This window comes from Diceros bicornis, chromosome 12 (genome assembly GCF_020826845.1).
Source record: "Diceros bicornis minor isolate mBicDic1 chromosome 12, mDicBic1.mat.cur, whole genome shotgun sequence".
NCBI lineage: Eukaryota > Metazoa > Chordata > Mammalia > Perissodactyla > Rhinocerotidae > Diceros > Diceros bicornis.
Window position 1 is genome coordinate 71104321 of NC_080751.1, and position 13000 is coordinate 71117320.

General features: G+C 36.2%; 1 protein-coding gene across 4 annotated transcripts in view; it reads left to right on the forward strand.

The window, feature by feature from the left end:
• Nucleotides 1-13000, forward strand: part of KIDINS220 (kinase D interacting substrate 220) — a 115398-nt gene that overhangs the window by 19856 nt on the left and 82542 nt on the right. For 2 of the 4 annotated variants that reach the window (XM_058551843.1, XM_058551845.1), the window contains exons 5-8: nt 2595-2693; nt 3850-3951; nt 8870-8968; nt 11173-11370. In XM_058551843.1, the coding sequence (XP_058407826.1) occupies nt 2595-2693; nt 3850-3951; nt 8870-8968; nt 11173-11370 (498 nt within the window). The remainder of the gene's footprint in view (nt 1-2594; nt 2694-3849; nt 3952-8869; nt 8969-11172; nt 11371-13000) is intronic. The other 2 variants (XM_058551844.1, XM_058551846.1) reach the window with 1 other exon arrangement.

The window sequence follows — 13000 nt, forward strand, 5'->3', positions numbered from 1 at the left end:
CTACTCATCTATTATTTCTAGAATGTGTCTCAATTTGGATTTGTCTAGTGTTTCTTGTGATCAGATTGAGATTGTGCTTTATTGGCAAAAATATGACGGAGGTGATATGCCCTTCTCAGTGCACTATGTCTAGGTACATGATATCAGAATGTATCACTGGCGATGTTAACCTTGATCTCTTGGTTAAGGTAGTATTTGCCAGATTTCTCCATTATAAGATTACTATTTTTCTGTTTGTAATTACTAAATATTTTTGGGAAGATACTTTGAAACTATACAGATATCCTGTTTTTGATTAAACTTTCACTCATTTCTTTTAACATCCATCAGTGTATCTTGCATGCAGCAGTTATTACTGTGGTGTTATAATGGTGATTTTTCTTTTTTCCTCATTCCCTCTACATTTATTAATTGGAATTCTTCTGTAAGGAAGAGTACTCTCTCTGTCTATATATAACTATATATAGATATAGATATATATCGGTTCATGAATATTTATTTTATTCTTTGGATTATAATCCAGTTCTAAACTTATTTTTAAGTGCCCATTCAAGATGCCCTATTCGTTTTTAGAAAATAGGATTTAGAAACCAATATCTAGGTGTTAGGTGTGCTTATTGCTACTGGGGTGTCACTGCTTGTAGTCCTTCTCAGTGGGTAGACTTGGGAAATAACGTGTCTGGATGCTAACTCTTACATACACATACATCTATTCTGTGTCTATCTGTGTATATATATATTTTTTTAAAGATTTTGTTTATTTATTTTTTTCCCCCCAAAGCCCCAGTAGATAGTTGTATGTCATAGCTGCACATCCTTCTAGTTGCTGTATGTGGGACGCGGCCTCAGCATGGCCGGAGAAGCAGTGCCTCGGTGCGCACCCGGGATCCGAACCCGGGCCACCAGCAGTGGAGCGCGCGCACTTAACCGCTAAGCCACGGGGCCGGCCCTATGTGTGTGTATACATTTTTAAAAAGAGACTAGGTTGATACCGCCAACCCAATCCATTGTAACCTTTTCCCTTTCCTTAATTTTTAGCTCTTTTCTGATGGTGAGAAATCTGGCTCTCATTATCTACACAATATATTTACTTATTTGTTCAATTCTAGTATACAGATAAAGTAATTTCAACATTTCTAATCCATACGCTGAGAGAAGCAGATTTACCTACTAAGTGGAGTGTTTGTGTACAGTTCTTTTTGTCTTTAGCATTACAGTATTTAGTCAAAATATTGCTTTCCAAAGTTACCTAGGTTAGCTGCTAAGTAATTTTGTGATTATGTGATTCATTTGTAATATAGTTAGAGTCATTTGTTCCAGTCTGTATTCTATCTTTCCTTTCCATATTCTGGTTGATTTCTAAAAAATTTACATACAATGAAATTCACTCTTTGTGGTGTACAGTTCTGTGGTTTTTGACCAATGCATAATGTCATAGATCCACTCCCACAGTCCTGTACAGAGCAGTTCCATCACTTCAACGGTACCCTCACGCTGCTCCTTTATAGTCAACCCCTCCTCCCACTCCCCAACCCCTGGCCACCACTGATCTGTTTTCCCTTTCTGTAGTTTTGCCTTTTTCAGATTCGGGCAAGTATTTTTTTTTTTGTATCTCTTTTGGTGATGATGAAACAGGATCAGAAGGATTAAGTGATTTATATTCTCAGAACCAAATGTAAATTGGTCCAAATACTGGTTTTAAAAAAACAAAAGAGGGGCCGGCCCCGTGGCTTAGCGGTTAAGTGCGCGCGCTCCGCTGCTGGCGGCCCGGGTTCGGATCCCGGGCGCGCACCGACACACTGCTTCTCCGGCCATGCTGAGGCCGCGTCCCACATACAGCAACTAGAAGGATGTGAAACTATGATGTACAACTACCTACTGGGGCTTTGGGGGAAAATAAATAAAAAATTAAAAAAAAAAATAAAAAAACAAAATATTTGTTCCTTAGTATAATTTGGTTACATTGGTCTCTTCTATTCAATTGCATTATAGCTAAGGAGAAAACTGGCCCCCCCCAAAAAAAGAAAATTGCTCCTGTACCTTAGAAAATCGAAAGTTATCATGTTGTTAATTCCTACTTGATGACTTCACCCATCCCTGGAAATCATGATCTAGAGATCATTGCCTGAGCGTTCTCTCTTTTTTAGCAAGAGGTACTATAATGATCTGGGATTTGTAGGATGTGTTTAAACGCAAGAGTTGAGTATGATTGCTGAAATTCCTCTCTGGAAAAAGTCTAGACTCATACAAGGAGGAGAATATCTAGGGACATAGAAAATTTTCTGAAGAAAAATTTTTAAAGAGCCAAAATAAATCTTGGAAATTTGGAAGAGTCAACATGAATGGTCCCTATTTCAATTTCCAAGATATAGTACAAACTTGGGAATAATTATTTCTGGACTTAAGAGATTTTACTTATTTCACTTACTATTGTATATGTCTCTGGGGCGCTTGGGAATTTAAACCTACATAGTAGTGCTTTCATAAAACAAGGGTTTTTAAAAGAATATTCACAGAAGGAACTTCATTAATGGCATTTTTGTGCTTGGAGATGATCCAAAGTTTTATCTCCCTCCTCGTCTTTTTTCCTTCAGGGAGGATGGACAGCTCTTATGTGGGCGTGTTATAAAGGCCGTACTGAAGTGGTAGAGCTGCTTCTTTCTCATGGTGCCAATCCAAGTGTCACTGGTCTGGTAAGCGCTAACAAAAAATTCATCTGTAATGTAAGTGATAAGTTCTTTTAGGGAGTACTGAAGGCTGGTTATACTTTAGACTTCATGGTGAATAGAAATGATCTAGATGTTATTAAAGATAATTTAGAATGTGATTTCAAAACAATGCAAATTTTTTTCTCAAGCTAAGCTTATTTATCAATTTTTATGATCAAAAAGGCAACACTTAGAGCCTAAATGTTAATTATAGCTCTATAACATTTCAAAAGAAGATTTTGAAATCCTTAAGTCATCTTGCCTTGTTTTCTGTGGGTATGCGTTCTTAATCTAAAATTCTTTAAAGAAAAGAGACATTTACCAAATATACATACCATTTTTCTATACATTATTATACATGGTAATACATGCATTACTACTTTGCTTGAGACTTGATCTCAGACTGCAGGTTAAGAAACTGTTTTATTGATAGGAGGAGTCTGTTGACAATGTATATGTATATCAAATCATCACATCGTACACTTTAAATATCTTACAATTGTATTTGTCAGTTATGTCTCAATAAAGCTGAAAAAAAAGAAGTTGTTTTATTCAAGGTAGTGAAGGGATTACATAAGGAAAGTTTCATATTCCTCTTATTATTCTTGCCCGTTGGCTAGATAATCACATTGTATGTATTGAATCTATAAAAATAAGTGTGTTCATAATATAAATTTATTTAAGATTGAGTGCATCTTAGTTGTCAGTTATGTATTATGAGTATTATGTGTGTTTTTGAAGTGGAGAATGGTCTGTAACTTGATTTTTTAAAATATTACTTTGTATTACTACCTTTTTTATTTAGAGTCATGCACCACGTAACGATGTTTTGGCCAACAATGGACCACATATATGACAGTAGTCCCATAAGATTAGTACCATATGGCCTAGGTGTGTAGTAGGGTACACCATTTAGGTTTGTGTAAGTACACTCTATGATGTTCCCACAAGGACGAAATTGTCTAATGACACATTTCTCAGAACGTATCCCCATTGTTAAGTGACACATGACTGTACTTTTCTTAGCAAATGTGTGCTGTAAATATCCACCTAAAAGATTTTTTCTTTCCCTCCCTCCCTCCTTGTCTTCCTTCCTTCCCTTCCTTCCCGTCTACTACCCACCTACCTACCCATCTCCCAGCAGTACAGTGTTTACCCCATCATTTGGGCAGCAGGGAGAGGCCATGCAGATATAGTGCATCTTTTACTGCAAAATGGTGCTAAAGTCAACTGCTCTGATAAGGTAGGTCAGCAGGATCTTTGCAGGTTCCAGTTCGTATTATGTCCACTCAGTGTCTAAGTTACAAGTATTTTCATATGATCTCAAGAGGCTGCTCTGATGTATCTTCTATTTATGTATATTAATGTATTTTATATAGATGTACATCACATAGATGGGTTCCTTATTGCTAATATGTACTGAGTGTCCTTCCATTGTTTTTTATATCACATTCATCATTCTCAGGAAAATAGAGAGGAGTGATTCCCCGTCTTCATTATTTGAGGTTTTCTATTGTAACTCTTCTTCCTACCTTTAGTCCCATCTGTTTCCTGTGTATTGTTGCCAGAATGACCTTTCTAAAATTCAAGTTTGGTTATCTCTCTCGTACTTAAAATCCTAAAGATATCAGTCCCTGGTATGATGTATGAAGATGGGCCTTGCCTCCCTTTCTGTCCTTTCTCCTGCTGTCTATACCCCAAAACTACCTTGCAGGTTAGACTGTCAAATAGTGTAGGTTCCTGAATTCATCTGTTTTAACCCTTCTGTGCCTTTGCTTGTGCTCTTTCACAGTGAAATGCCCTCTACTCGTCTGCTTTAGCTTCTGTTCATCCGTCACACTCAGCTCATTGGCTGTCAGCTCGAGAAAGCAACCCAGAATTTTGTTCTATTTATTTTTTAATCCTTAATATTTATCTCAAACATTTAATAAACACTTATTAAATTATACCATTCTTCCTTGCATTTGGAGAGCTTTGATGGCTTCTACAGTTCTGGGACAAAGTGCAGACTTTGCAGTTTGAGTCCAGTCTGTCACCCCAGGCTCGCTTCTTGCCATTCCTCTCCGTATACACTATGCTTTGGATGTAGAAGATTGTCTAACACTCTATGAACTTTTATGGTTTTCTGTGAAGTTTCTGTTTTTGTTTATTCTATTTCCTCTGCTAGGAATGTTATTATTTCCTCTGCCTGATGAACTCCTATATAATTTTTCAAGGTTCAGTTGAGATATTACCTTCTTTGTTAAGTCTCCTTAACTTACCTAGCCAACTTAGATGCCCCCTCGTCTGTACTGTCAGTATTCTCTGTACATACCTCCATTAGTGCACATAACCAATTTTAGCAATTCATTTACTTATCTCTCTTACCACTAGACTGTAAGTTTCATGAAAGTAAGGAATGCTCCTTTTTTTTCATTTTTGTACCTCCGTTATTTCTATTAACTGTCTTAGAACTTGAGACATTGTGGTTAATCATATTCTTTTCAAATTAATAACAATTTAGCAAAATTGTTGGAAAAAATAGGAAAATAGCTATTAGACATTTTTGATAATTGGAATATATTCTGAGCATAAATTTAAATAAAATAGTATCGCTTAACTTTATGGGAGTGTTGGAAATCATTCTTATCTTGATCTGGATGATGGTTATATAGGTGTATACATATGTGAAAAAATCATCAAGTGGTCCACTTAAGATTTTTGTATTTTATGCTCTTTATACAGGTTATGCCTCATTTTACATAAAATAATAGCTTAATGAGGACTGTAAGGAGACTATTGCGAATACTTGTAATATGGTATTTAAAAATATTGTTTTGGGGACTGTTTGCTAATTGAGATTGACTGTCCTCTAATTCAGATTAGTGAGGTTTTATTGTATGTCTAAAGTGAATGTGGTTCTGTTTATTAAAGTTTCTGATTTAATACTTTAATATGATGGAGAAACCTTTAATTTCTCCTTCTGGCCTATTGAAAAATATATAACCTGGCATTCAAGGACCTCCAGAATGAGGTACTGTGCTACCTAGTCTGTCACTCTAACATTTTGAGAAAACATTTAGTACCCTCTATGTGCTGTGCCCCATATCCGCACTAAACACGAAGGTATAAAAACAAAGAAGAAATTATCTCTGCTTAGAGAAGCAGGGAGATAAATGGGACATTTAAAATGCAAAGGCTAAGGGTCAAGTGACTTAGGAGTTTAGAGAAGAGAATTCACTAATGGCTAAGCAGTCAGTTCAAGATTTGATAGAACTGAGACTTAATCCAGACTTTGAAGAAAGAGTAGAACTTAAATTAATAGAGAGTAGGAGAGGAGACTGTACAAGGCACAGGGAAAAATGAGAGCCAGAGGCACCAGAGTGTGATTCTTGTGGCATACTCAACTACTGGTATTGAGTAGACGCATGTGAGTAGAGCTGAGTGGTGTGGAGAGGAGCTGGGAAGAAGGAAGCCCTGGCTGTAGATAGAGCCACCTAGAAGTAGGCCTTGAATACCCAACTAAGGAGGTTGGATATTTGTCCTGTTGTCACTGAAAATCATTGGGGATTTTGAGTAGTAGATCAACACAAAGTGGTGTTTTAGAAAAATCATTATTTAATAGTGCACTGTAGGATGGATTGAAGATAAAGAGAATCATTTTATTGCTGACAGAAATAGGAAGGTTTCTCTGGGAACTAAGTTTTAGTGAATGAACTCAGTTTTAGGTGTGTTGACTTTTAAGTGATGGTAGCACTGAGAGTTAAAGTTGTCCTATTAGATAGTGGACATAAAGATTTTGGCTGGAGGTGTTGAGGGGTTGTCTGCACAGAGATGATTCTTGAGGTTATGTGAGAATGGATTTGATTACTGAGGTCAGTAGTAATGAGACGAGATGAGCAAAGAGCTGGTTATTAGCAGTGTCTCCCTAGGTAGGAGAATTTGGTGAAATGTCAAAGATGACTAACGAATTGAAAGTTCAAGGTGGAAGGGACAATCAACAGTTCAGAGTACTGGAGAGCTTTCAGGAAGAAAAGAAAGAACTGAGAAAAAGATCTATAGATTTAGTGTTAGTGTTTAGGTGACTATTGGTGACTCGTGGATAGTGGGTTTGTAGTTATAGCAGAAACTAGTTTTCGAGGGGGTTTTGGTAAGGAATTGAAAGTAGCCATTATAAATTATTTTGAAAGTTTAAAAAAAAAGGCAGTGATGAGTACCTTGGGAGGATAGCTTATTGGAAAAGTTTTTTAGGATAGGAGAGACCTAAACCAGTTTGTAGGAAGAGGGAATACAGAAGAAAAGAATGATGATGTAGGAGGAGATTATTGAATAAGGTTCTAGATGAAACAGAGGATCAAGGGTACATGTAAAGGGATTAGATTTGTTATAGATAGAGGCCAGGATTTGAGAAAAAGAGGAGAGACAGACTTATTGAGGTGGTTCTGAGTGCTGGCTACAGAGATGTTCTGAAGTAGAGAGAAGAGGTCTCACCAGATGTCAAGAATTCTTTGTAATGATGAAAATGAGATTATCTGCTGAATATGGGGTGAGGAGTAGCTGGCTAATGTGATGGGGTGGGGGAAAAGCAGAATTTATAGCATATGACCTTACATAGTCCAGTTCTGAAAGAAGGGTAAAAGTGAAATGCAATAGGTGTTCAAAGGATGAGTGCTCAGTTATCATTACTATATTTAAAGAAGGCTTTATGAATGATGAATGTCTATGTATTATTTTTGAGGATGTCTAAGATTTTGATTTGTAGAGTCAGGGAATGCATTTTAGCCAGAGAAAATGTTATCCATAAATGAAGAGGCTATAAAAGAAGTTAATTCTAGGAGAAGAATATAGATGCAGGAATGAAATGGAGAAGATCCTCCCGTCCTTATTTCATTCCTAATCCAGCTTTGAGGCCATAACCTTGACAACGCCTCCCTCTTATATATCTTTCCTCTCTATTAGGCTCCTGCTTCTTTGTGCTGTATTGGCAGCCTTGGGATTCTGGCTGTCACGAGGTCCCATCAATCCAGGAAGAGCACCCAGGGCTACAACTTTCAACAGTGTGGTTACTGGGATGTTTGACCTAATTTACAGAGTGGTGCTGCCTAGTACAGTAGCCACTAGCCACATATGGTTATTTAGGCTTAAAACAATTAAAGAAAATTAAAACTTCAGTTCCTTGGTCACACTTGCCACATTTCAAGTGCTTCATAGCAATATGTGAGTAGTGGCTAATGTATTGGCCAGTGCAGAATTATAGAGCATTTCCATCAACACAGACAGTTCTACTGGGCAGGGATGTTATAAAAAGTAGGTATTCATTAAATGTTCATTTCAATATATAGTCTCCCATGTAGTTAAAGGTCACTGTGGGTATGCATTTGCTTCTTGATTGCCAGACTCCCCAAAGATACAGCATTGCTTTTATGCGTGATTTATATTCTCTGATGCCTTTTGAATCATGTTCCAGCAAAAGGTGCTTTTGAGTGTAGTTTCTAGGCTGAAGTTAATTTTGTCAGGTATAAAGGCTGATTTTGGGTGGTGGCTAACAACATAGGCTGAAGCCAGGCTTGTTGGGTTCATGGGTCTTTCTCCACCTCTGAGTAGCTTTGTGACTTTGAGCCTGTAATTAACTTCTCAGGGCATTGTTTGCTCATCTGTGAAAATGTGATATTGCAAATTGTGCTTATTCTTGTAGTAAGGATCACTTGAGTTAACCCATGTAAAGTTGTTAGAACTGTGTTTGGCACTTGGTTGTTACTACTTTTGCCGATAGTCAGACTGTTGGACTTTAAATTGTATTTCACAAGATATGGGAAGCAATGAAAGCTTGTTGAAAATTAGAGGCTGTATGAATGTGATGGAAGAATTGTCATTGATTATAAAAGTTAATCATAAATTATAATTATAATATATATAATATATATATAATATATAATAATTATAATATATATAATCAAATTATAAAAGTTGGTTAAAAGACATTTCATACAGTGGTTAATCATCCATTTGGAGAAATAAAATAGGGAAAATATGATTGATCTAGGATTAAATTATGATTGGTATGAACAGTAATCTAAGAATGCAGTACTCAAAAGTATGATTTTTGTCAAAATTTGTGTTGAGAACTAGTTTCTTTAGTACACCTTTGATAATAATTTTAAATTTATTGTTTCTTTTAATAGTATGGAACCACCCCTTTGGTTTGGGCTGCACGAAAGGGTCATTTGGAATGTGTAAAACATTTGTTGGCCATGGGAGCTGATGTTGATCAAGAAGGAGCTGTAAGTATCTTTTCTACTTTAACCCCTGGTAACAGAGATATGTTTTTAGTTTTAAGAGACAGAATGTTTTTCTTTAGGTATATGCCTGGAAAAGCTTCCCTACAGATCTTAAGTGAAACTTAGAAAAACAAGCATTTTCTTTCTACTATCCTGATAAATATATTATAGATAGTATATACTATAAAAGTGTGCTTTTAAGGACCTATTGCTAGTGAACATAAATTTTGAAAGGCTAAAACTATAAAGAATACCTTTCAGTAATCTTAGAGTAAATTGAAATACTCTTCAAAGCACATAGTTTGAAATACCCATTGTGGAAAAAAGTTGTGCACTATTAAAATACCTGTTCTTTAAAAATTTAGAATAAAATTTTCGATTTTTTTTTTTTTTTTTGAGGAAGATTTGCCCTGAGCTAACATCCACTGCCAATCTTCCTCTTTTCGTATATGTGAGGCGCCACCACAGCATGGCTGCTAACAGACAAGTGGTGTAGGTCTGTGCCTGGGAACTGAACCTGGGCCTCCGAAGCAGAGCATGCTGAATTTAACCACTAGGCTGCCAGGGCTGGTCGTGGATATTTTTCACTGTGACTTATTTTCCTTCTCCAATAGACAGATTAAAGAATATCAGAAATCAGTGGTCAAAACCCAGAAAGCTTAAAAATTGGTTCAATACATCCTACCGACTAGCACTTATTAATTCCTTATTGAGCACATACTGGTACCCAACCCTGTGCCAAATGTGTCTCCAAATACTGGAGAAGCCTAACAAATTTCTTTTCCCTTGAGTTTATAAAAATACAGTTAATGGAAATAACATTTATGCACAAGAAACAATTAATACAGACTACCATTTACATAATTAAGTATTATGTGAGATGGATCATAAGGGGTTCTGAGAAGAGAGACTACTAAATCTCTGGCTGCAATGTAACAAAGTGAACTCTAAATCATGCTTGACTTATTTACGTAATATCAACAGTTCCTCCTATTTTCCATATTGGCAGAAGCTATTAATTGCTGATCTTCAAGGAGTATATATTTTAGTGCTGTGTGGACACAGAGCATGTTTTTTAGACAGCCATGGAAGTCATATCTTTCACTTTTTCATATCTTTGCCTCCTTTCTGGACAGTTTATCAGGTGGATGAGTGGCTTGCCTCTATGATTATTGACTGCTAAAGAATTTGAAAAGGCTGTGTTATTTTTTTTTTATTTGAGGAAGATTGGCCCTGTGCTACTATCTGTTGCCAATCTTCTTTTTTCTTTTTCTCCCCAAAGCTCCAGTACATAGTTGTATATCATAGTTGTAGAGTTGTAGCTTTTCTATATGGGACACCACCTCAGCATGGCTTGATGAGTGGTGCGTTGGTCCAATCCCAGGATCCAAACTGGCGAACCCTGGGCCGCCGAAGCGGAATGCACGAACTTAACTGCTGTGCCACCGGGCCGGACCCTGTGTTATTTTAAGATGTGAGAGAATTATGACTTAGTTTTGGGAAGTGGTCTAATAACCAAAATATTTCTATGAGGAAATTGTATGACATCTCAAAATAGATCAAAATCTCAATTTCTATGAGGAAATTGTATGACATCTCAAAATCTCAAGAAGCAATTTTAATACTTCTTTTGTCACATTCTATTAGGTGATTTATTGTTATAAATTAGATATGCAGCTTTTAAAAGAACCGCTAAAAATAAGACGGTTTTTAAAAATGTAGTTTCTACATAACTGTGAAAGACAGAAGAATATATTATACTTTTAATAAAATATCCTATATTAATTCATTGTTTTACTTCAGTTTTTCCTATAGATTTAATTGTAAACAATTCTTTGTTTGAAGTCTGGTTGACCTTACTTTGGATTATTTAACTTAGAATGTGTTTAATTTTGAATCATCCTGTCAAATATTTTATATTTCATTACATTAGTGAGAGAGTTTGTTCATTGTGAGTCCAATTTCAGATTATCATTTAAAGAGTTAAATATCATAACAGTCCTGTTGACTCAAGAGAATTAGTGTATCTCTTCAAAAATGGAAAATATGCCTCCTGGTATGTGTCTGATTATCTGTATTGGCATTTTATTATCAGAAATAACAGTTAATAATAGGCCACATTTTGAAAACATCAGTTTTATGATTATGACTTAAATCATATGTTTTCTAGAATATACTAATTTCTTGGGCTTGTTTTTGTTTTTTAGAATTCAATGACTGCGCTTATTGTGGCAGTAAAAGGAGGCTACACACAGTCTGTAAAAGAAATTTTGAAGAGGAATCCAAATGTAAATTTGACAGATAAGGATGGAAATACAGCTTTGATGATTGCATCAAAGGAGGGACATACAGAGATTGTACAGGATCTACTTGATGCTGGAACCTATGTGAACATACCTGATAGGGTAGGTTACCTGTTTGTCTTCTAGGGGTGACATTGATGGAAGATTACCTTAATTTCTCACTACCTTTCAAGATTCTTCATGAATGGCATTCGTTTGTTTTAAGATAAGTTTTATTTCCACCTTTAGAACTGATAAGTTAAAAACTATTCAGTCTTTCTGAAGGGTGGTCTTTTAAATTTTTGTCAAATAATATTGTTATTGAGGATGTCACATGTACTGTTAGTCTATAACTGTCCTTGATGTATATCAGTATAGGTGTTGTTCATGGCTGATGTTCTTCATTGTCCCAAGGCTTCAAGTATCACCCTTGCACTAGAATTTTCAAAATTGTATCTCTTGCTCTAACCTCTTGTCAGAATTCTACACTTATATATCCAACTCTGTTTGAACTCTCCACTTGAATGTCTCATGGACTTCTTAAACTTACAGCAAAACAAGTGTCTTGTTTGTTTCATCCCAAACCTGCTTTTCCCTCAGTCTTCTCCATCTCAGTAAATGACATCACCATCCACCCTGTTGTTAAAGCCCCAAATCCTGTGCATTAGCCTTGATTTCTCTTCCTCCCTTAGCACGTCCAGTTCTTCAGCAGGTTCCATTGACTCTACCTCCAAAACATATTCTTTATCTGTCCACTTCCTTTCATTTCCATCACCACCAGCCTGCTCTAAGCCAGCGTCTCCCATTGTTATAGCAATAGTATGTTAACTGGGTTCTCTTATTGTCTCTTATTTATTCTCCACCCTGTTCTTGGAGTGATCTGTAAAGCAGTAAATCTCGTGTATACTCCTATGTTTAAAGTCATCCAAGTTTCCTTGCACACAGGATGAATGTTAAACTTCTTTAGTTTAGAAACACATGACATTGTCCTTGCCTAACTCTGTCCTCATTTTATACCACTCTTACTCTTGTTTCACTAGGTTGCAGCTGTGTTAATTTTCTTTCCTTTTCTTGAACACACTGATCTTGTTGCTCTCTTGGGGCCTCTGCACCAGCTCTGTTCTGTCTGGAATGCTGATCTGCATGATCTTCATGTGGCTGGCTCCTCTTTGTCATTCCAATCTCAGCTTAAATATTACCTCCTAAGAAAAGTCTTCCTCAACTACCCAATCCAAAGTAGCTACCCAGTCGCTTTCTATCACAGCACAGTATTTTAATTTATTTGCATAGCATTTGTCTGATTTTTTATTTGTGTTTATTGTATGTTGTCTGTTTGTCTCCTGTAGACTGTAAATTCTCCCAGATCTGGGACCTAGTCTGTGTTGTTTCCCAGTGCCTAGAACAGTGTAACATAGTAAGCAATGAAATATTTATAACCTTTTATTTATTTACTTGTCTGGCCCCTATTAATGCTAACATTCTCAACTAAAATTTATCTGCCTTGGATTTATTTCTACTTTTAATGTAGTAGTTAAGATACTACACCATGGTGCTAAACTTAATCCTCAAGGACTTGCATCTTGATTTATAGCCTATTGGGGCCCACTCAGGATTGAGAGGAGCCACACCTCATGGACTTATGCAACTCAAATTCCTACAACTGATTTGTAATTTAGCAGTAAAAAAAAAAACAATTATGCCCATAGCCAAAATAGCCATTTCCAGTATTTGAAGTAGTGGGAAGATATAATTA